Genomic DNA, 23,956 nt, shown 5'->3' on the forward strand with positions numbered 1-23,956 from the left:
CCTGAGAGGGCGTAGCTACAATAATCATAAAGGACAGTGGTACAGTGGAAATAAATATTTTCACAGTTGGTTGAAATGTTGCTGCCATCTACTGGTGAAGAGATGGAAATGCTTTTATCCAACATTCAACCTCTGTGTCCTGAATCCAAACTACAGACTAATACTAAAAGCAGGTTTTCAGTCTGTATGTATGAGTTTGTCCACTCTGGAAAAGTGACAAGGTAAAGTAAGGTAAAACATGCATATGAAAAAAGAAAACTAGAATGTTAAATGTGTGTAGGTAACAGGAACCATTCTCTCCAAATGCAGAGCACAAAGGAAATGTTTCTGGTTTGGGTCAGTCTTCAGCTACTTGCAGTATCTGTTCACATTTAGTTCTTTTTTTTCAGTTGTATTGTTATGTTAAAGTTTCGTTTTAGTCTTGATCAATTTGTTGATGCATTTAAAAAGGTTAACAATTTCGTCAACTTCTACAATAAACATTTTAATTCTAATTTGTGTTTGATTTATTATTTTAATAGTACATAATATATATATATATATATATATATATATATATATATATGTATTTATGTGTTACTTTTTGTTTTATAAAGATGGTCAAGCAATGACTGAATGATCCCTTATCAATTCATGCTGGCAGAAGATCAGTACATGATGTCTGCTGACACACAAAGTCCACAACTCATGACTGAAAAACTCAGATTGTGCATCTCTTATCTTTAAGATGCTTACTACAAAAACAGTAAACTATGACAATTACTTATTTATAATACATTAGGGTGTAGTGCGGAATTGGGAAAACCACAGGTACAAATATATATATATATATATATATATATATATATATATATATATATATATATATATATATATATATATATATATACTAAATAATAATGTAATAAATGTACACGAAGAGATGTTTGAATTTGTAAATTGTTTAATCAACATCAAGCACTTGAATCACAGATTAAAAAAGGTTAGAAAGCATAATGCAAAACCTGGCCAAAGAGTCAAAATCAGTAGCAAAAAAATAGAAATTGGTACTAACTTACTTATTAACTTATAAAGTCAAATTTAATATGAATAAAATGAGTGACTGTAAGAGTAACCAAAGTTCTGTATTAGCGAGGAACTGAGGCACAGAGTTCGGCTCAGGTTCATTTCGCTTCTTGCTCGGCCCACTCACTGTACCCTCCTTTGTAATGCCTCGCCCTAAGAAGAGAAGCAGAAAGAGAAGAGCTTTGTCTCTCATCACTGTGCTTTTCTACTAAAATTCATCCAGCGTTCAACAAACCAAAGCAGTGCCTGAGGACATTGTAGTCTAGTCGCAGCACCCAGAATGAATAATAATCAAACAACACGTAATAGGAGCCTTTTGTGCTGCATACAGCGGCTCCACCACTGCGCTGTTTGTGGTTTAGCAGAATTCACATCATCTAACGGGGCTGAAATATGAGCCTTTATTTACCTGCTAAATCCCAGCTGACGAGCAACACCCAGAGCTTTGGAGCTCCTCTTGCCACTTCTGCAATGAAACACGATGTTGTCGTCATCGTTCCCAGGAGCCTTCGCTTCAAATCTCTGGCGAAAGTGTTCAGGGGACAGCTTCAGAGACTCCTCCAGGATCCCCACTGATATTCAAAACAAGCAAACAATATCAGAGTCTACATAGAAAACCACTTGTTTCCCCACTGTGCACAGTGCAAACACTTACGTGGGATGTTGACGGCCTCTGGGATGCGTCCAGCCAGGTATTCGTCAGGATTTCTCACATCAAACAGCTGGATGTTTTGGCTGGACAGCATGTTCTTCAGCTCTGAGTAGGTCACCACTGAATCTTAAACATAAACATAACAGATTACGCTTTAATATGAGGCTAAATTCCACCTTTTGACTATTGATTTCTTCTCAAAGGGCCAGTAAAAACCTTTTAACTTACCATCCATTGTCTTAACAGTAACCTGACTTGTGCTAATCTAGCTCTGCTGCTGCCTGGTCAACGCTGTGAGGATAACCTCGTCATTTTTCCAGTCGACTGACCATTGTGGTCCAGTTGAGAGAAAAAAATAGCCAGTCAACTAAATTCTCGGTCTCACACAATAACATGACAAACACTAGACACACACCCTGCAGTCCTTTCGTTATGACAATGCACAGTCAGCATCTGAAAATGTCCCAAAGTGTAGGTGTAAGCACTCAAAGGCATTTTATAGCGTTATTTCGCCACAATAGTAGTATTTAGATATCCAACCAAGTACTATACAAGCCCGGAGGCCAACTGGGAGAATACAGCGACATTAACGTGACCTCTGTTGGGGACAGACAAAGTGTACCAGGAAATGTGTTTTACCGCTTTCGGATGTTTCTCCACATTTGGGGCTTGAGGTTGTAAAAGCCCGGGAAACTGAGCGAAGGGTCGGGCAAGACGTGGCTCTCACTCCCGCCACAGCCTGGCAGAAACCTCGAGACAGAACAAAAGACAACATGATAATGAGGACAGGTGCGACGCGCAGACTGCTGCGAAGTGAAAACATTTTTCTTCTTCTTTGGTGTTTATATCGGTGGTTGTCAAACCACCTGAGCGGTACATAAGCGCCACCTACTGGACTGGAGGGTCGAGCAAGAGATTGGCAGATTGTTGTTGTATAAATTGTTTTATTAAGTGTGGCTTCAGCCGCATGGGGTCAGAGACCCCATGCTGGAAGCACACTTCATGTTCTCCTGCGGGCTTATTAAGTGTGGCTTCAGCCGCATGGGGTCATAGACCCCATGCTGGAAGCACACTTCATGTTCTCCTGCGGGCTTATTAGTTGGAATGCTGCAAGCATTCCAACTATTGTTCTTCAAATCTTTATTAAACTTTTTATTATTATTATTCTATTTCTTCCATCCGTATTTTGGACCTCTTCAACTCTTTCATATTTTCAGCTACAGAAAAAAGTTCAATTATAAAAATATTCAGTTACCTAAGGACACGATGGCTAAGACCTTTCATATTTCTGACTTTTCAAATCTTTGAATTATTAAGCTTTTTATGATTTTTTTTATAATGGGACCCAATGGGGAAATCTTCAAATCATCTTCAACTTCAAACGTTTACAGTTTCTTCATACATTGAGCTTGAGACAATATTTAAAATTCCAAATGTTGACAAAACCTTTAGCTATTAATCTACGCTTTTACATTTTTCATATTTTCTCAAATTTAAAAATTATTCAGCTTTTTATAAAAAAAAAATGAATGGTTTCCAATGAAGAACATCTTCAAATCCGCTTTCAACTCTTCAACTTCAAAAGGGAAAGGCTCTGTCATGCCTCCAGCTAGAGACACCATTCCACCTTTAAAATGTTGACAAAACGTTTTTGCTGTTATTGTATTACTCATCTTTTCGATATATCCTATATTGTTTTAACTGTCGGCGTTTTCGTTTTATAGTTTTTCCGCACCTTTTCTGCCTTTCTCATTATTGTGTGTTGGGCAGCTCACAGCGGTGACGTCAGACTCCAGAGCGAGGGCACTTGGCGATACACATATTTTAAACTTGCTCTCTACTCCAAACCGTATACTCTTTGGACATAATTTATAGCTCAAAACGTTGGAAATCTTGTCTTCTGCCGTAAACTGCGGTCGATAGGAATCCAACAGATAAGACGTGTTGAGGTCCGACTGAATGGGAGAGCCGGTCCGTCCCCAGCAGCAGCCCTTTGGTCTGTGCATCTACAGGCAGCAGGCACGTAAGCGGCCGCACACGCGAACGGGTGGCGCACATGAACGGCCGTGCTCGCGCGTGAACGTGTTATTATGGTCGCGTGCACGTTCGTGTGTGTGTGTGCGCGCGCGTGTGTGCAGGTCACTTTGGTTATAAACGTCAGGATTAACAGCGTCACTGACGTTCACGTTGAGGTTTGACGGATGGTTTTGTAGACACTCAGTAATATCAGGTCTCTCACCAACTGCACCTGTAGATCAGTGGTTAGCAACTCCGCCTTAGGAGCAAAGGGTCAGTGGTTCAAATCCCACCTATCACAGATTTTAATTTTTCAAAAAAACTTTTTTTTTTCTTCTGTTGGACTGGACACTGTGGCGGGCCGGGTCGTATGTTTGACACCCCTGATTTAGATGATGCAGTTTTCCTTTCAACTTTTCCAATTATAAATTTAAACGACAAGAATTTTCAACAGTTCAATTAAATGACTTTGAACTGTAAAATGTTTCAGTAGGTATTTTGCCTTTTCTATATTTTCAATAATGATTTGCTATTTATTTATATATTCATCTATTCCGCTATTTTCAGCTATATTAATATATTCAGCTATTTTTACATATATTCAGCTATTCTTTCATTTTCAAATATATTTAGCTATATTTAGCTAATTAGTTGGAATGCTGCAAGCATTCCAACTATTGTTCTTCAAATCTTTATTAAACTTATTATTATTATTATTAGTTGGAATGCTGCAAGCATTCCAACTATTGTTCTTCAAATCTTTATTAAACTTATTATTATTATTATTATTATTATTATTATTATTATTATTATTCTATTTCTTCCATCCGTATTTTGGACCTCTTAAACTCCTTCATATTTTCAGCTACAGAAAAAAGTTCAATTATTCAAATATTCAGCTACTTAAGGACACAATAGCTATGCCTTTTCATATTTCTTACTTTTCAAATTTCCAAATTATTAAGCTTTTTATGATTTTTTTTATAATGGGACCCAATGGGGAAATCTTCAAATCATCTTCAACTTCAAACGTTTACAGTTTCTTCATATGTTGAGCTTGAGACGATATTTAAAATTTCAAATGTTGACAAAACCCTCAGCTATTAATCTACGCTTTTACATTTTTCATATCTTCTCAAATTTTAAAATTATTCAGCTTTTTATCAAATTAAAAATGAATGGTTTCCAATGAAGAACATCTTCAAATCCGCTTTCAACTCTTTAACAGGAGCCTTTTAGTCTGTGCATCTGCAGGCTGAAGGCACTTGAACGACCCCACACGCGAACGGGTGCGCACGTGCACGTGCGTGAACGGTCGCGCACGTAAACGGCCGTGCACGCACGTGAACGGCAGCATACGTGAACGCTCACTAACGTGAAACGGCCGCGCGAACGGCAGCGCTAAAGTGTTATTATGGTCGCGTGCACGTTCGCGTGTGTGTGCGCGCGCGTGTGTGCAAGTCACTTCAGTTACAGACGTCAGGATTAACAGCGTCACTGACGTTCACTTTCTGAGGTTTAACAGATGGTTTTGTAGACACACGGCAACCCAATAATATCAGTCGTCTGACCAACTGCGCCTGTAGATCAGTGGTTAGCAACTCCGTCTTAGAAGCAAAGGGTCAGTGGTTCAAACCCCACCTATGGCTGACTTTCATTTTTTTTTTAAAAAAAAGCTTTTTTTTCTCCTTCTCTTGGACTGGACACTGTGGCGGGCTAGGTCGTATGTTTGACACCCCTGATTTGGATGATGCAGTTTTCCTTTCAACTTTTCCAATTATACATTTAATTTTCAAATATATTCAGCTTTTTTAAGCTTTATTCAACTATATTTCACTATGTTCAGCTATGTTTAGCAATTCCTTTCAAATATTTCAGCTTTATGCTTCAGCTTTTTTGCATTCCAACGCATTTTCAGCAGGAAATGCTCTTCCTAGTTATTATTCTATTTCTTCCATCCGTATTTTGGACCTCTTCAACTCTTTCATATTTTCAGCTACAGAAAAAAGTTCAATTATAAAAATATTCAGTTACCTAAGGACACGATGGCTAAGACCTTTCATATTTCAGACTTTTCAAATCTTTGAAATATTAAGCTTTTTATGATTTTTTTTATAATGGGACCCAATGGGGAAATTTTCAAATCATCTTCAACTTCAAACGTTTACAGTTTCTTCATACGTTGAGCTTGAGACAATATTTAAAATTTCACATGTTGACAAAACCTTTAGCTATTAATCTACGCTTTTACATTTTTCATATTTTCTCAATTTTCAAAATTATTCAGCTTTTTATAAAAAAAAAAAGAATGGTTTCCAATGAAGAACATTTTCAAATCCGCTTTCAACTCTTCAACTGCAAAAGGGAAATGCTCTGTCATGCCTTCAACTAGAGACACCATTCCACCTTTAAAATGTTGACAAAACGTTTAGCTGTTATTGTATTACTCATCTTTTTGATATCTCCTATAGTGTTTTAACTGTAGGCGTTTTCGTTTTATAGTTTTTCTGCACCTTTTCTGCCTTTCTCATTATTGTGTGTTGGGCAGCTCACAGCGGTGACGTCAGACTCCAGAGCGAGGGCACTTGGCGATACACATATTTTAAACTTGCTCTCTACTCCAAACCGTATACTCTTTGGACATAATTTATAGCTCAAAACGTTGGAAATCTTGTCTTCTGCCGTAAACTGCGGTCGATAGGAATCCAACAGATAAGACGTGTTGAGGTCCGACTGAATGGGAGAGCCGGTCCGTCCCCAGCAGCAGCCCTTTGGTCTGTGCATCTACAGGCAGCAGGCACGTAAGCGGCCGCACACGCGAACGGGTCGCGCACATGAACGGCCGTGCTCGCGCGTGAACGTGTTATTATGGTCGCGTGCACGTTCGTGTGTGTGTGCGCGCGCGTGTGTGCAGGTCACTTTGGTTATAGACGTCAGGATTAACAGCGTCACAGACGTTCACGTTCTGAGGTTTGACGGATGGTTTTGTAGACACTCAGTAATATCAGGTCTCTCACCAACTGTACCTGTAGATCAGTGGTTAGCAACTCCGCCTTAGGAGCAAAGGGTCAGTGGTTCAAACCCCACCTATGACAGGTTATAATTTTTCAAAAAAACTTTTTTTTTTCTTCTGTTGGACTGGACACTGTGGCGGGCCGGGTCGTATGTTTGACACCCCTGATTTAGATGATGCAGTTTTCCTTTCAACTTTTCCAATTATACATTTAAACGACAAGGATTTTCAACAGTTCAATGAAATGACTTCGAACTGTAACATTTTTCAGCAGGTATTTTGCCTTTTCTATATTTTCAGTAATGATTTGCTATTTATTTATATATTCATCTATTCCGCAATTTTCAGCTATATTAATATATTCAGCTGTTTTTACATATATTCAGCTATTCTTTCATTTTCAAATATATTTAGCTATATTTAGCTAATTTAAGCTATATTCCACTATGTTCAGCTATATTCAGCTATTTCTTTCAAATATTTCAGCTATAAGCTTCAGCTTTTTGCATTCCAACGCATTTTCAGCAGGAAATGCTCTTTCTAGTTATTATTATTCTTCTTATAGTCAAACCACTACTCCTCCCAGAGCGTTGCCAGCACATGCGTAAAAAATACATCGAAACGTGCGGTTTGCGCGGGAATCGTGAGGTATGACTTTTCTAAGAGATTCGCCCGGCCGTTTTCCCGAAAAATGCAAAAAACGTCAAAAACTGTCAAAAAAATTTCACGAAATGTTCGTAGAGGGTGGCGCACCAATTAACAGAGTGAGAAGAAGCGACAGAAACTGTTAAAAAAATAAAACGTATTTTGTCTTTACTCGCACAATGTTCACTCTTCATACACCATTGTTGGATAGAAACGTTGGAAATCTTGTCTTCTGTCATAAACTGCGGTCGATAGGAATCCAACGGACTCAGACGTCTTGAAATCGGACTGAATGTGAGAGCAAGTCCACCTCGCTCTGCCATCCGCCGCCATGTTAAATCTCCCTCCAAAGCCACGTCTCCCCTTAAGCTCGTACCTGATTTGTAAATCGCCCGTACAGACACATGTTTTATCGTACAGACTCGCCAGTCACAGTATCTGTTCATCAGGTCTTCCTAACGCTTAATATGCGATATCGAAGCAATAGTGGCTTTTAAAGTACCATTTTTTTTAAATAGTTTGAAAGGAGTTCCACAGTATTTAGGTCTATTAAGCTCAGCGTAAGGAAGTCCCTTTGAAGTCATCACCATGGCAACCTTTGCTCTAGCGACCCACAGGTGTTCTCGTTAGGGCAGTTTAACAGACACACAGACACTTACACACGCACACACAACACAGATGACTTCTGTCTCTCTGTCTGTTTGTCTCACACACACAGACACACATACACACACACAAACAAACAAACACATACACACACACACAAACAAACAAACACATACACACACACACACAACACAGATGACTTCTGTCTCTCTGTCTGTTTGTCTCACACACACAGACACACATACACAGACACACATACATACACACACAAAGACGTTCACGTGTGTTTTATATTGTGTAGTTGTCAACACTGTGATCATTAATAAGGTCATATGATATTTCATATACGTTTGTGTGTGTTCAGGACGTTCAGTAGTTTATTTCCTTAAGTCCACAGTCCAGTCTGCCTCTAATCAGTCTGCTGGCGCTCACTTGGTCACCATGACGACGGCAGCACACAGGTGCTTCATATCAGCCAATCAGTTTAACACACAAACCAACTCAAGTGCTTTGGAGGAGAGACGGGCGTCATAAACAAAAGCTATATATTGCGACGTCTTACGGCAGTAGTAGCCACACTTTCAAAATTTCTTGCGAAATTTTCTAGTTATTATTATTATTCTTCTTATAGTCAAACCACTACTCCTCCCAGAGCGTTGCCAGCACATGCGCAAAAATTACATCGAAACGTGCGGTTTGCGCGGGAATCGTGAGGTATGACTTTTCTAAGAGATTCGCCCGTACGTTTTCCCGAAAAATGCAAAAAACATAAAAAAAATTTCACGAAACGTTCGTAGAGGGTGGCGCGCCAATTAACAGAGTGAGAAGAAGCGACAGAAACTGTTAAAAAAATAAAACGTATTTTGTCTTTACTCCCACAATGTTCACTCTTCATACACCATTGTTGGATAGAAACGTTGGAAATCTTGTCTTCTGTCATAAACTGCGGTCGATAGGAATCCAACGGACTCAGACGTCTTGAAATCGGACTGAATGTGAGAGAAAGTCCACCTCGCTCTGCCATCCGCCACCATGTTAAATCTCCCTCCAAAACCACGTCTCCCCTGAAGCTCGTACCTGATTTGTAAATCGCCCGTACAGACACATGTTTTATCGTACAGACTCGCCAGTCACAGTATCTGTTCATCAGGTCTTCCTAACGCTCAATATGCGATATCGAAGCAATAGTGGCTTTTAAAGTACCATTTTTTTTAAATAGCTTGAAAGGAGTTCCACAGTATTTAGGTCTATTAAGCTCAGCGTAAGGAAGTCCCTTTGAAGTCATCACCATGGCAACCTTTGATCTAGCGACCCACAGGTGTTCTCGTTAGGGCAGTTTAACAGACACGCAGACACTTACACACGCACACACAACACAGATGACTTCTGTCTCTCTGTCTGTTTGTCTCACACACACAGACACAGAGACACACATACACACACACAAACAAACATATACACAAACACACACACACACACAAACAGACACACAAACACACACACACAAACAGACACATACACACACACACACACACAGACACACACAAAGACGTTTACGTGTGTTTTATATTGTGTAGTTGTCAACACTGTGATCATTAATAAGGTCATATGATATTTCATATACGTTTGTGTGTGTTCAGGACGTTCAGTAGTTTATTTCCTTAAGTCCACAGTCCAGTCTGCCTCTAATCAGTCTGCTGGCGCTCACTTGGTCACCATGACGACGGCAGCACACAGGTGCTTCATATCAGCCAATCAGTTTAACACACAAACCAACTCAAGTGCTTTGGAGGAGAGACGGGCGTCAGAAACAAAAGCTATATATTGCGAGGTCTTACGGCAGTAGTAGCCACACTTTCAAAATTTCTTGCGAAATTTTCTAGTTCTTGTTGCTCTTCAGTAATTAATTAGGATACGGTCTACTTTTCGACAGATTCCCCAATGTAATGTTATGTTTTCCATTAATCAGTTCTGATATTAATCCCCTATTTTCTTTGTCATACTTTTGGTGGTGAGCTTTAAACTGTTCTTTTTCTCATTTGAATTGCTTTACTACAATTATCATCCCGCCACCGCACACTCTTTTTTTGTTTGTCGCCTGCACTCTTTGAAATATTTTATAATAATTACACGCCATTTACCATGAAGCATGAGTAAATAGCGTTTAGTTTTTATAAAGTGTTACAATTTTTTTCTGTATAATGGCTGTAACCTACTTTTTTATTCATTCCTTCCACACCAGTATATTACTTTATATTATTTCCTATTATCTTGACAGAACTTCATTTAATTCTTGAAATGCGTCAGCTTCAGCCAACTTCGTCCTTGGTGTTTTCCCTCTCTTATCTTAATGTATCTCTATTCCGATCATTTGACTGCTTCCAAACTTTCTAAGAACTAACACCTGCGATTATAGTTTTTTTTAAAATTATGTGTACTGTTTTATCTTTTGCCCTTTCCATCATTATTACAAACTTCCTTTATTATCCATAAATTCCTAAATTACACCCTCCCTTGCATCTGTATTATTGCTCTTCCTCCACTGCTTCCCTTTTTTTAAAACGTAGAGTTCTCAGCTGATTTCATGATGATTTTAATCTCTTCAGTCTTTTTTTGCTTGTCAGTGCTGAGCAGTTTATCACATCTACAATAAACAATACAAACTCATTCTTACCCACAATGAGCATGTCTTTATTGTCAGGTTGCTAGTTGCTCTCTCATCCAACTGATTTAGGAGCATCTGTCTGCCTGGACACTTTCTTTTCTGCTTCAGCATATATGAAACCCCCTGAACACCGTAATTCGTTGCACCTCTGCCGCTTTCTCGCTGACTTTGCACCCACCATAGGCTGAGCTATGGTCTCCTTCACAATTACAACACTTTAATTTAGCTCCTTCTTTAAATTTACCATTATCATGTTCGACTGCGCACCTTTCACATCTCTGCATGCCTTTGCAATTTGCTGCAATGTCATCATATTTTTCACACTTGCCTTAGTGGTGGAGACACATGTATAGCTTAACCTCATTACTCATACGCCCTATAACAATTTGACATGGTAGTCTGGGCTCATCGAATTTGATCATGACAGTCAGGATGTCACATTTATCTCTATTTCTGGTCGACTGGCATAAGTTTAGTTTTTCCTGGAGTTAAAACGTTGCATTTGTCGTCATCCTCTGGTTGGAAAGGATTATCATGTTTTTCTTTAATCAATGCTACATTTCAGTCACGGCCAATGCTTATTTAAAAAGACAAAAAAAGAACAACAACCAGTTAGAAACCCAACTAAACAATTTAGTCATTTAATCAAGGCATGTGTGTTATCTTTATCACAATGTTATCGAGGCTATTTCTCTTGGTTCGACCAAAATCCACCCATTACGCAGATTTGAACAAATGATCCCACTATATACAACATTTAAACTTAATCTAGAATGAACTAAATCTCAACCAGGAAATACAATTTTAATGATCTCAAATATCTCTTCAAATTCAATATTTGCTATTTTTTTCCCAATACCATAAAAAAAGGGGCATTATTTCTAATATATTTTGGTCTGTCACACATTCTGGTGCAGGAAATCCACATCCATATCAAACTTTAACAACAGTTAAGAAAGAAACCTTATTGGATTTGTGCATTTCATCTTTTTAGAGGATTAGAGTCGAGCAACACACTTCGGTTTGTACACTTCACTTCATCTTCCCAAACTGTCTTCCCTGTCCTCCCAGTGGGTCAGTGAAAACATCTCCCCAGGGGAGCTCTGCCCCATCTGACAGCATAATTCAGCCATTGTGAGGGAACATCTCTGATGAAGCCTCATTATCACTGATGAACTTAAGTGCTCATTAAAGCGTCTCCCCATAGTGCCGTGGAGAAGTCTTCACACAAAGATCAGCTTTAACTGCAAAAATACTCCCACTAGTAAAAACTGTGAAAAACTGCCTATGAGGTCTGGAGATAATTCATATTTGTCTGCATTTCTCATCTCTTTGCTCTTTTGCTTGTGAAAGACTCTCTAACAGACTCCGGCCTGTACAACAAACATACTTTCATTATCCGCAATCCGTCCATTTTTTATTGACGTCAGTACCGATTCAGCTCAAAAGCCTGAAGACAATGATATGAAACTGGATCATGTGGCTGAAAATAGAACTGGAGGCCCATTTGATTCTGTTTTACAAAGGTGGATCCACTAATCCTGACTAATCAGATGCCTGTCACTGTTCTCCAGCAGGTGTCCTCATTGGGTTTTTCATCGCTTGTTTTTCCTTCAGCCTCTGTTTATTTATTTACCTGTGTGCTGGAGGCTGACATGGATTGTGTGATTTTTTGCACAAGTGACAATACGATTTAGTCAATTTAGGTAGAACTAGAAAACCTGATTACATGATAGAAATGTTATATCCCTCCCAAGACAGGTGGGTGTTAAGAATGAAAAGCTTAGTCAAAAGAAAAGATCAGAGATATTACCCAACCTAAGACGCTATTGAAGGTAAATGTTGTCCACTTCTGGAATGAACTTCCACTTAACATTCCCTTCAGCCACAGAATCATTAGGGATGTTACGCAATAAGGCAGATGGCTGTAGTGGAAACAACTTTGAGGTACTTGTATTGTATTTTCATTTCCTGTGACGTCATACTTTTTACTCTACAATATTTATTTGATGACTTCAGTTCCTTGTTACTTTGTAAATTTGTACCTTATAATGCACGATTACACATTTAGATAATACTGTGTTGATCAAACATCCCCACCTTTAATGCATGAATACTTAATACTCAATAATGAGTCATTTAACTTTTTATACTTCCAATAGAGTTTAGCAGTCTGGAGTATTTTTGTTTTCATGTGTGCATAGTTTCATTTTGTGTGTAAATGGAGAAAAACTATAATACAGCATTACTTAATAGTGACTTAGTATACATGTATTTAGATGGCAATCTTCAACTCTATTACTTTAACAACCCTCCTGTTATCTTTGGGGTCAATTTGATCCCATTGAATGTTTAACGTCTCTAAATGTATGATTGACATCACTTTGTAGTTTAATTTTATTGAAAAAGATTGTACTTTCTTGATTGAGTTTGTACTTATGGTTGAATGCACTTATTGTAAGTCGCGTTGGATAAAAGTGTCAGCTAAATGAAATGTAATGTAATTTTTTTTTAAAAACATCAAATTAAGATGATGACGTATTTTCAATGTTCTGTACACACTGTGTGCATCTGTGTTCATTAGGGTCAATTTGACCCCAGGCTGTTTAACTGTATAAAACACAAAATACATATCAACATTTTACACATATTTGTTTTGGTTGTTTGGGATCATATTGAGATCACATGCAATTTTATAATCTTCAAAAAGCTTTTGGGCGCTAACCTAACATAACCAAAACAAGTGACGCAAGAACCACTGACAGTTCATATGACATGTGGGAAGGGAAGATATGGTTCGTGTGAAGATATTGTTGTTGACACAACAGGGGTGGAGCAAACATGTAAAAGCTTGCACAGCGGCCTTCTAAACATTTATCTTGGTGCTCTGTGTGCTCTCTCTCTCTTTCACATCTCTTTGATGATGAAAAGGGACTTAGAGGTTGTGATTATGAGGTATCCTCCTCTGATGAGAATGAGACCCTCAATGTGGACCCTTCTGGATGTCTCTCAACCACCAGCAAACACATGACCTTGCAAAAATGGAAAGTTATAATTGTCCATCTCCCCACTTGAACAACAGGTTAGACTTGATAACAACTAATGTTGATATATTTGTTAAAAAATATATAATGTACTCTTGCATGTATTTATGTTAATCGTTTGGAGTATCATAAAGGCAGGATCTAAACATATATTGTTATATATCTTAATTTTTCAATCTTTATGGAAAATGTGGTTTAGCCTTAGCTGTGGCTGTGTTTGGATGCTTGTTGGTTGACGACCTAAATAGCCATTTATGTAAAAATAAGATAAAAAAAACAAACATGGTATGTGTTTAGACACATAGTGGCTGGAAATAATATAAATATATTAAAGGCTTGCTGCTGCTTCTCTTTTTGACTTGTACACTCCAGAATGAGCAACTCAACGTGGGCCTGCAAGTGGGTCACGCGCATCTCAAGTATATCCTTCTCGATTAATGGTGTAATGAAGAGCTTAAGTGCTGATTTAATGTCTTAGACATGGACGACAGCGTCTCTGGTGCGGCCTGGAACCATGTTGATGACATTAGCTAGCAGCACTAGTCTTTTTGTAACATCGTATATACAGAAACCCCCCTACGCTGATGGTATAACCTGGAATTCAGCGTCACGTGATTCTGACACGCTTCCTGAACAGCTCGCTGACACAAACTCCTGGACGTACAAAAGAAAACGCGTTTTCCTTCGTTTTGTTTGCAAATTCTCTCCAGTGAAACTGTCATGTCGATGTGTGGAGCATCGTCTGGAGCTAAAGACGCTACCCAAGCAATTCATGAGATCTGTCAAAGCGTAAGTAGAGAGTAAGAGTATGAATTACTTTCTTCCACACAAAGGAAACAGGGCCCGTGTTTTATTTTGATCACATTTCCTATGCAAAGAGACATTTCCCCCTTTTTTTCCACCCCAAAAATGGACGCAAAAGCTATTTGATATCACAGCTTATAAAGTGTTATACCGAGGAGAACAAAAATACATTCATGTGTCGGCCTACATTCAGGTCAATTAAAAACACACCGGTGGGAGATGAATCATATGGATATATGTGACTAATGTGGTAATGTTCGTCCTGTGACCACAAGGCAGTAGGATGGATCTCTGTCATCCCCCCACGTGAGTTTTCCATCTTAAAATGCATATATTTTAGCGCACCGCAAACTGAGGACGGATCTGTTTTTACGAGCGGACTCCTCACTGTCTGATGAGCTGCCACACAGCCATCGGCAGTAGTTTAGTTTGGAGACGTGATCCACTGCGTGAACAGTATATTCACTTTGCTCAGTTTGATGCAGCAGTTGCGAAATCGCTCTTCTTCGCTCATCTGCAGGGTGATAATTTTCAGCAAATGTTGTGTGTTTGTTCTGGAAGATATCACATGGTTGGAGGGGGAGAGGGGGGGGGGCTTTGCAACTCGACGAGCCACAGCAGGATGTGACGCATCTTTTAGTTGAAGAATATGTTTTAACTTTTGGATTTTATTTTCAGTGACACAGCATCACCTCGAACTCCGAAATGAGAGGAGTTCCCTCTGAAAGATTGTCCACCGGGCAAAAAAATAAATAAAATACAAAGCCTCGGAGCCGGCTGAAGAGCTGCGGGTTTCCCACCCCTGATATTGATGTTTCTATAATGTCATTGTTATTCAGGTGAAGGGCCAGGCTGAAAAAGAAGCAGGGAAAACTTATGATGTTTTCACAGCCAAGACCTTCATCACTCAGGTCGTGGCTGGGACCAACTACTTTATCAAGGTAATTATCATCTACGAGGCAAAACGCCTCAGATCAGTGACTGTAACCGACTTTTAGTAGATGCATTTAAAACTGTTATAGTCAATATTGTTTTTCACATAAACAATGGATCACATAATTACTTTGATGTCAACGTGTTTGCCTCTCGTGATGACCCCACAGTGAATTAAAAACACACTCAGTCTTTATGTGGGCAAATAAGAAGAAAATGTACACGATGCAGCCAAAAGATGGATTGCTGGATAACATTAACCTTAAGTAACCATTTGTTAACCAGTTAGAAGTTCTCATTGATCTCCTGAAACTTTACTTTTTTTTCCTTCCAGGTCCATGTGGGAGGAGACGATCATGTTCACCTCCGTGTCCATAAACCACTCCCATGTAATGGGGAAAAAATAACATTCCATAGTATGCAGCAGTCCAAGACCGAGGAAAACGCTATTGAGTACTTCTAATAGGATCCTGACCCAAACACAGCATCAGTGCCTACAGGTTGCCATCTCATTATAATCAGTGAAGATAAAATTATGCTGGCTCAACATATTAAACAATGCCTCTGCAGTTTCCACTCCTAACATGTTACAACATACTGTGTCACACTGCAGATCATGATGTAAAGAGCACGTAGAAAAATTTTGTGCAACATTCAAGAATAAATGAATCGGATGATTTTGTGACATTAGGTGTTGTTTCTCTTTCTGTGGTGTTTGATTTGTGAAACAGCTGCAGGCCTTTTTATATGTCTTTTATAGACGTCTTTAGCTGGCAGACAAAGAAAAAGGTTTGGATAAAGAAGCAATGAAGACAAATAGAAGTCTATTCACAAGTGGGTTTAGTGTTGAATGGATATGGATCATAGACAAAGTCCCTCCTGAAGGGGCATTTAGAAAAATGTGTACAGAACTATACAAAAGATATTTAAATGTTTTATAATTACTGCAATGTTTCATCAATTCCATCAGTGAATAATATTATCAGTAACATTGTTCAGGATATTCTTACTGAATCATAAACCATCTGAATATTAGTTTCACTTCTTTATATTCAGTATTGTATAATATTATTACTGAAACATATCTGTCGCAACATAGACCATATGATACAGTTCAGTAACGTATATTTTACATGAAGTAAACATCGCACAAATTCAGTGAATATCTGGAACAAGCTGATGCACAATATATGTGTGTTTTCACAAAAATATTACAGTTCAGTCCTATGATTATTTTTCTTGTGGAAATTGTTGAATTCATGCACCAAACAATAATAATTCTCACCAATATTGAAATAAACCTTCGGTCTTTTATGTCGCCCTGTGCTAAATCAATGCTAAATCGATTTTTAAACTTATTCTCTATTTTCTCGAGGGTGTTTTACAGCTTGCGCTCTAGGTCCCCCACGGTACGCTGTAACTCCTCTTAACCCGTATCAAGTGAGTACGTTTAATCTTTCCTTTCCTAACACTGGCTGCTGTATCCTATTACCTAGGAGAGCTTTTTACAATACCCATTATATAGAAAAGATTAAAAAACACATTTTTAAAGAGCCGTGCTTCTGTATCTTGAAATGATTTGATGTTGATTTTGAATGTATTAACACAATGAAAATATTTGAGGGTGGGAAGCAATGAGTTGAATGCACAACCTTTTATAAATAATAAAGAAAGCATTCATAACATGTCTAGTTATTTCTCATGGTTCTTTCATGCAGCATTCGTCTTTTATCTAAAATAGATGTTTTCTTGGCTGGGAGAGAGAGAGAGAGCGAGAGAGAGAGAGAGAGAGAGAGAGAGAGAGAGAGAGAGAGAGAGAGAGAGAGAAATCTCAGTCAAACAAGAACCAATCTTGGTTACTTTCCAAGAAGGAAATCAAGTGAGAATCTGACACTGTTGTTGCAAAGAACTCTACATCTTTCCTTGGAAGTTTAGAAATATGACTCATCTGCTGTCACACAACCTGTTCAGTGAAGGTGTGGAAAGTTCCCATAACTAATCCTCCTGAGACCCAGGGGAAAAAAGTTTAATTTTGAATTATTATTATTTTTTTAATAAATTAAATGTTGGGGTGGGACCAAAACACATTGCAAAGGTTTAATAATTTATAGCAACTCATAGCGTCCTATGCATTTTAGATGGTCTAATCACAAACTATAATTGATTTAAAACAGTATATAGATGTTCTGTTTAACGGTTATACTAAACAGAAAAAAGGTTACATGTTATAAATTTTTTTCTTTCATACTTTTCCACCATCCCCCAACAAATATTATTTTGAAATAGACACAGCTGGAATTGGGTAGTAATTCATAAAGGTAAACAACACTTACGACACACGTAGCTCCACCTTAACAGTGATGTAGTAGAGCCACCTTCAGCCTGTATCCGGAGGTGGTTACACAGTATAAATATAGTTGGTAACTAGCTGAAAAGTACCACTTGAAAAACATACAAGCAGACAGTTAACTTCTCTGTTAACTTCAACGGACCTTGTGACAATGGCTAACAAGCTTTTAGAATGGAGTGGACCAAGGGTTGATGACCTTGCTGGAATTCAGATGATATGTGATGAGGTGAGCTTCAATCTGCCTTCATTATTCTCAACAAAACACACACAATGCTCTGCATTTCAGTCTGGATTTACATCACATTTAATTTATTCATACAGGTGAGGAACGAAGTGGAGGAATGGACAGGCAAGACCTACGTGGACTACCAAGCAGTTAAATACATCAATGTGAAAGGATTCAGATATGTCGTCAAGGTAAATAACATTGTGATATTTGAAAACAGAAAATGAAAGCCTCACATGTGTGTCTTTGTATGAAATACAGGTTTAGTCATATTAATCGTGACATCCAGTTGAATGTGATCATGTCAAATTCATGGCAGGACAGTAAACAGTTAAAACATGAACACACCTCTGATGGTCAGAGCTCTTCAGGGTTCAGCTACACAAGAGAGAATATATTATTTCAGATGTCCAATAGTTCTCTCTTTTATCCTCCAGGTTTATTGTGGAGAGGAGGACTACATTCATCTGTGTCTCGCCCAGGAACCTCCGTGTCCCGGAGGAAAGCAGATGGTTCACTATGTGGAGCAGCAGAGAACCAAAGAAGACATGCTCATCGCTTTTTAAAGTGATCTGCTTCTTCATCTTGAAATGATTCGGCATTGATTTTGACTGTATTATTAATACAATCAATTGAATGAACAATTTTGAATGTATTAACACAATGAACATATTTGGGGTTGGGAAGCAGCAAGTTAAATGCACAACCTTCTATATAAATAATAAAGAAAGCATTCATAAAATGTTGAGTTATTTCTTGTGGTTCTTTTATGCAGCATTTGTCTGATATCTAAAAAAAAAAGAGGTTTGCAGATGATCATCTGCTAGAACAAAACCTGTTCAGTGAAGGAAAAATTTCATAAAACATGAGTACAGAAAGTAATATTTTGAAACCTGTGAACAGGACGCGTCCAAACTCAGCCACACCTCAGACCAAACCACTTCCTCCATACAGACTAAAACATGAAGATATATAACAATATATGTTTAGAACCTTCTTTTATGATAGTTTAAACGATTAACATAAACCAATCTAAGATTAAATGTAATATTTCTAACCAATCTATAGACGTTAGTTGTTATTTTAGTCGGTTTGTAACATCGTTTAGAAAGCAACCCTCCTAAGCTGATGGTGTAACCCATGATTCAGCGTCATATGATTCTGTGACTCATCCTGAACACCTTACACAACTCCTGAATATATATATATATAAAGCAAAACAAACGTGTTTTCCTTCGTCTTTTTGAAAACTCTCTCCACTAAAACTGTCACGATGATGTGTGGAGGAATGTGCAAGTAAGCTGCATCTACCAAAGAAGTTCATGAGATCTGTAAAAGCTTAAGAAGAAACTAAAGAAGGACATTCTTTCACAGACAGGAAACAGGGCCGTGTTTCATTTAAATGTTGCTTTAATCTCATAGTTATTCTGGTGAAGGTCCAAGCAGAGAACCAAGCGTGGAAAACGTATGATGTTTTTACAGTAAAGACCTTCACCACTCAGGTAGTGGCTGGGACCAACTACTTTATCAAGGTATTTATCATCTACGAGGCAAAAAGCCTCAGATCAGTGACTATAAACGACTTTAATTTCGCGGCAACAAGATCAAGTGACATTTAAAGCGATTATAGACAATATTGTTTTTCACATAAACAATGAATCACATAATGACTTTGATGTGAATTCAAATAAAACACTCAGTCATTCATTCTTTAGTTCCATAAGAATAAACGTTTCAAGATGCAGCTAAAAGAGGGATTGCTGGATAACTTTAACCTCAATGTGATGCATGCTGGGAAGCAGACTATACACAAATGTACTGGGATAAGTAGCCTCAACCAACAATTGGACATTGTGTCCAGACATTATTCCGTTGTTACTGAACTCATATGTTCTGAAAGGCATAACTTGAAAATCTAAACTTGAAACTGACACTTATCTAATTACACATATGATATTGCTCCATGGACATAAACAATACGACAAGACTTCCAATGGATGCTTATGTTGCTTCATGTCTGCTCGATGTATAATTAGTAACTACTCGCTAACCAGTAAAAGTCCTCATTGATCTCTTATAACTTTACTTTTTCTTGCTTGCAGGTCCATGTGGGAGGAGACGATCATATTCACCTCTGTATTTATAAAACATTCCCATGTCATGAAAGAGAATTAGAGTTGTTTGACATGCAGCAGTCCAAGACCCAGCAAGACGATATTGAGCACTTCTAATAGGATCCTGACCCAAACACAGCATCAGTGCTTACAGGTTGCCGTCTCATTATAATCAGTGATGATGAAATTATGCTGGCTCAATATATTAAACAATACTTCTGCAGTTTCCACTCCTAACATGTTACAACATACTGTGTCACACTGCAGATCATGATGTAAAGAGCACGTACAAATATTTTGTGCAACATTCATAATAAGCTACAGATATTAGGTGTTGTTTCTCTTACTGTTTGATTTGTGAAACAGCTGCAGGCCTTTTTATATGTCTTTTCTAGACGTCTTTAGCTGGCAAACATAAAGAAAAAGGTTTGGACAAAGAAGCAATGAAGACAAATAGAAGTCTATTCACAAGTGGGTTTAGTGTTGAATGGATATGGATCATAGACAAAGTCCCTCCTGAAGTGGCATTTAGAAAAATGTGTACAGAACTATACAAAAGATATTTAAATGTTTTATAATTACTGCAATGTTTCATCAATTCCATCACTGAATAATATTATCAGTAAGATTGTTCAGGATATTCTTACTGAATCATAAACCATGTGAACAGTAGTTTCACTTCTTTATATTCAGTATTGTATAATATTATTACTGAAACATATCTGTCGCAACATAGACCATATGATACAGTTTAGTAACGTATATTTTACATGAAGTAAACATCGCACAAATTCAGTGAATATCTGGAACAAGCTGATGCACAATATATGTGTGTTTTCACAAAAATATTACAGTTCAGTCCTATGATTATTTTTCTTGTGGAAATTGTTGAATTCATGCACCAAACAATAATAATTCTCACCAATATTGAAATAAACCTTCGGTCTTTTATGTCGCCCTGTGCTAAATCCATGCTAAAGCCGTGCTTCTGTATCTTGAAATGATTTGATGTTGATTTTGAATGTATTAACACAATGAAAATATTTGAGGGTGGGAAGCAATGAGTTGAATGCACAACCTTTTATAAATAATAAAGAAAGCATTCATAACATGTCTAGTTATTTCTCATGGTTCTTTCATGCAGCATTCGTCTTTTATCTAAAATAGATGTTTTCTTGGCTGGAAGAGAGAGAGAGAGCGAGAGAGAGAGAGAGAGAGAGAGAGAGAGAGAGAGAGAGAGAGAGAGAGAGAGAGAGAGAGAGAGAGAGAGAGAGAGAGAGAGAGAGAGAGAGAGAGAAATCTCAGTCAAACAAGAACCAATCTTGATTACTTTCCAAGAAGGAAATCAAGTGAGAATCTGACACTGTTGTTGCAAAGAACTCTACATCTTTCCTTGGAAGTTTAGAAATATGACTCATCTGCTGTCACACAACCTGTTCAGTGAAGGTGTGGAAAGTTCCCATAACTAATCCTCCTGAGACCCAGGGGAAAAAAGTTTAATTTTGAATTATTATTATTTTTTTTAATAAATTAAATGTTGGGGTGGGACCAAAACACATTGCAAAGGTTTAATAATTTATAGCAACTCATAGCGTCCTATGCATTTTAGATGGTCTAATCACAAACTATAATTGATTTAAAACAGTATATAGATGTTCTGTTTAACGGTTATACTAAACAGAAAAAAGGTTACATGTTATAATTTTTTTCTTTCATACTTTTCCACCATCCCCCAACAAATATTATTTTGAAATAGACACAGCTGGAATTGGGTAGTAATTCATAAAGGTAAACAACACTTACGACACACGTAGCTCCACCTTAACAGTGATGTAGTAGAGCCACCTTCAGCCTGTATCCGGAGGTGGTTACACAGTATAAATATAGTTGGTAACTAGCTGAAAAGTACCACTTGAAAAACATACAAGCAGACAGTTAACTTCTCTGTTAACTTCAACGGACCTTGTGACAATGGCTAACAAGCTTACAGGATGGAGTGGACCAAGGGTTGATGACCTTGCTGGAATTCAGAAAATATGTGATGAGGTGAGCTTCAATCTGCCTTCATTATTCTCAACAAAACACACACAATGCTCTGCATTTCAGTCTGGATTTACATCACATTTTATTTATTTATACAGGTGAAGAGCAAACTGGAGGAATGGACAGGCAAGACCTACGTGGACTACAAAGCAGTTCTATACAGGTCTCAGCTTGAGACAGGAGTCAACTATGTCATCAAGGTAAATAGCATTTTGATTTTTTAAAACAAAAAATGAAATCCTCAGATGTGTGTCTTTGTTTGAAAGACAGGTTTAATTAATATTAATTGTGATATCCAGTTGAATGTGATCATGTCAAATTCCTGGCAGGACAGTAAACAGTTAAAACATGAACACACCTCTGATGGTCAGAGCTCTTCAGGGTTTAACAACACAAAAGTGAATATATTATTTCAGAGGTCCAATAGTTCTCTCTTTTATCCTCCAGGTTTATTGTGGAGTGGAGGACTACATTCATCTGTGTCTCGTCCGTCGGAGTCCCGAAGGATACCTTCGGGTTCTCCATGTGGAGCAGCAGAGAATGAAAGAAAGCCCACTCTTTACTTTTTAAAGGGATCTGCTTCTTCATCTTGAAATGATTTGACATTGATTTTGAATGTATTAACACAATGAACATATTTGGGGTTGAAAGCAGCAAATTAAATGCACAACCTTCTATATAAATAATAAAGAAAGCATTCATAAAATGTCTAGTTATTTCTTGTAGTTCTTTTATGCAGCGTTTGTCTCACATCTAAAAAAATATTTGGTAAGCTGGAAGAAATATTGGGAAATAGATTTAAAAAGTGAAATAAATCCTCATCCAGACCTTATAACACAAACAAAGACTTTTAACCTCATCATTTTTTTGGTTAGTTATAATTACACAAACCAGAAAGTACTTTCTTTGTTAGTTACTTGACAAGTGTCCTGGAGAAGGATATATATATATATATATATATATATATATATATATATATATATATATATATATATATATATATATATATATATAGAGGGAGAGAGAGAGAGAGAGAGAGAGAGAGAGAGAGAAAGAGAGAGAGAGAGAGAGAGAGAGAGAGAGAGAGAGAGAGAGAGAAAAAGAGAGCGAGAGAGAGCGAGAGAGCTTTACAAGCACAAAATGAAGTGTATAGTGCCCCCATTGCCAATTCAACGTGGCACTACTGCTCACTTGGGTTTCTTGTTTTGAGGCGTTCTAAACTAAACACAATGTTCCGTTTTAAAGTCCATGTTTATTCTTTTACAAACCAAAAATAATAATCTCCTCGGCCATATAGGTGCCAGTATTCAAATCATAAACCAAAACCATAACCAATGTTCCAGTCTCATCAAACATATCAAGCGTGCTCATCAAAACGGTCGAAAAACTGTTTGCCTTTCCAAAGTGATCAACACCTGAACCCAATAATTCCCCTAATTATATAAGGCCGACCTGCCGTAGCAGTGGTGCGAGGTCAACGTAACAAGACACATGCAAAATGGCCCTTACAAAGTGTATAGAAAGAAAGCTTGAAACAGTTGTTGTTTCAAAAGAGGAACTGTAACTCTTTCATAGGAACTTTCAAAAGATTAATCATCTGCTGTCACAAAACCTGTTCAGTGAAGTTGTCATAAATCATGAGTACAGAGAATAATATTTTGAACCTTTTGAACAAGACGCGACCAAACACAGCCGCGGCTCAGACTAAACCACTTCCTCCATACAGACTAAAACATGAAGATATATAACAGTATATGTTTCGAAACTTTCTTCACGATAC

General features: G+C 37.8%; 4 protein-coding genes across 5 annotated transcripts; 3 read left to right on the forward strand and 1 right to left on the reverse strand.

Annotated features, from left to right (window-relative positions):
* Positions 1 to 963: 963 nt before the first annotated feature.
* Positions 964 to 2,532, reverse strand: si:ch211-161h7.8 (thiosulfate:glutathione sulfurtransferase). 2 transcript variants are annotated; one of them, XM_068582114.1, is made up of 5 exons: positions 2,357 to 2,485; positions 1,946 to 2,041; positions 1,721 to 1,843; positions 1,475 to 1,637; positions 964 to 1,218 (listed from the first exon to the last, which is right to left on the reverse strand). In XM_068582114.1, exons 2-5 carry the CDS (start codon positions 1,950 to 1,952, stop codon positions 1,164 to 1,166), a joined length of 348 nt encoding a protein of 115 aa, XP_068438215.1. In that variant the 5' UTR covers positions 1,953 to 2,041; positions 2,357 to 2,485; the 3' UTR covers positions 964 to 1,163. The 2 variants fall into 2 exon arrangements, with proteins under 2 accessions (XP_068438215.1, XP_068438214.1); XM_068582113.1 differs by lacking the exon at positions 1,946 to 2,041 and having other exon boundaries at positions 2,357 to 2,532.
* Positions 2,533 to 14,316: 11,784 nt separating this feature from the next.
* On the forward strand, positions 14,317 to 16,133 carry LOC137789109 (cystatin-B-like). The gene is made up of 3 exons (XM_068582365.1): positions 14,317 to 14,495; positions 15,350 to 15,451; positions 15,778 to 16,133. The coding sequence occupies exons 1-3, from the start codon at positions 14,427 to 14,429 to the stop codon at positions 15,904 to 15,906; spliced, it is 300 nt and encodes a 99-aa protein (XP_068438466.1). The 5' UTR covers positions 14,317 to 14,426; the 3' UTR covers positions 15,907 to 16,133.
* A 1,690-nt stretch (positions 16,134 to 17,823) lies between these two features.
* Positions 17,824 to 18,745, forward strand: LOC137789110 (cystatin-B-like). The gene is made up of 3 exons (XM_068582367.1): positions 17,824 to 18,019; positions 18,115 to 18,210; positions 18,457 to 18,745. The coding sequence occupies exons 1-3, from the start codon at positions 17,945 to 17,947 to the stop codon at positions 18,583 to 18,585; spliced, it is 300 nt and encodes a 99-aa protein (XP_068438468.1). The 5' UTR covers positions 17,824 to 17,944; the 3' UTR covers positions 18,586 to 18,745.
* A 3,273-nt stretch (positions 18,746 to 22,018) lies between these two features.
* Positions 22,019 to 22,861, forward strand: LOC137788741 (leukocyte cysteine proteinase inhibitor 1-like). Its single transcript, XM_068581795.1, has 3 exons — positions 22,019 to 22,179; positions 22,275 to 22,376; positions 22,624 to 22,861. Exons 1-3 carry the CDS (start codon positions 22,105 to 22,107, stop codon positions 22,744 to 22,746), a joined length of 300 nt encoding a protein of 99 aa, XP_068437896.1. The 5' UTR covers positions 22,019 to 22,104; the 3' UTR covers positions 22,747 to 22,861.
* Positions 22,862 to 23,956: the final 1,095 nt, after the last annotated feature.

The sequence above is a fragment of the Clinocottus analis genome, unplaced genomic scaffold (genome assembly GCF_023055335.1).
Source record: "Clinocottus analis isolate CAN_PGR_092001 unplaced genomic scaffold, fCliAna1.0.p SCAF_18, whole genome shotgun sequence".
In the NCBI taxonomy this organism is placed as follows: Eukaryota; Metazoa; Chordata; class Actinopteri; order Perciformes; family Cottidae; genus Clinocottus; species Clinocottus analis.

Excerpts from the sequence above, each read along its gene's own strand:
- si:ch211-161h7.8 (XM_068582113.1), bottom strand. The coding sequence starts at position 2,492 with ATGTTGTCTTTTGTTCTGTCTCGAGGTTTCTGCCAGGCTGTGGCGGGA. Across the intron at positions 1,844-2,356 it reads TGGAGAAACATCCGAAAGCG|ATTCAGTGGTGACCTACTCA; the intron begins GTAAAACACATT and ends TTTATGTTTAAG. Across the intron at positions 1,219-1,474 it reads CGTCAGCTGGGATTTAGCAG|GGCGAGGCATTACAAAGGAG; the intron begins GTAAATAAAGGC and ends TTCTCTTCTTAG.
- LOC137789109 (XM_068582365.1), top strand. The coding sequence starts at position 14,427 with ATGTCGATGTGTGGAGCATCGTCTGGAGCTAAAGACGCTACCCAAGCA. Across the intron at positions 14,496-15,349 it reads TTCATGAGATCTGTCAAAGC|GTGAAGGGCCAGGCTGAAAA; the intron begins GTAAGTAGAGAG and ends ATTGTTATTCAG. Across the intron at positions 15,452-15,777 it reads GGACCAACTACTTTATCAAG|GTCCATGTGGGAGGAGACGA; the intron begins GTAATTATCATC and ends TTTTCCTTCCAG.
- LOC137789110 (XM_068582367.1), top strand. The coding sequence starts at position 17,945 with ATGGCTAACAAGCTTTTAGAATGGAGTGGACCAAGGGTTGATGACCTT. Across the intron at positions 18,020-18,114 it reads TTCAGATGATATGTGATGAG|GTGAGGAACGAAGTGGAGGA; the intron begins GTGAGCTTCAAT and ends TTATTCATACAG. Across the intron at positions 18,211-18,456 it reads GATTCAGATATGTCGTCAAG|GTTTATTGTGGAGAGGAGGA; the intron begins GTAAATAACATT and ends TTTATCCTCCAG.
- LOC137788741 (XM_068581795.1), top strand. The coding sequence starts at position 22,105 with ATGGCTAACAAGCTTACAGGATGGAGTGGACCAAGGGTTGATGACCTT. Across the intron at positions 22,180-22,274 it reads TTCAGAAAATATGTGATGAG|GTGAAGAGCAAACTGGAGGA; the intron begins GTGAGCTTCAAT and ends TTATTTATACAG. Across the intron at positions 22,377-22,623 it reads GAGTCAACTATGTCATCAAG|GTTTATTGTGGAGTGGAGGA; the intron begins GTAAATAGCATT and ends TTTATCCTCCAG.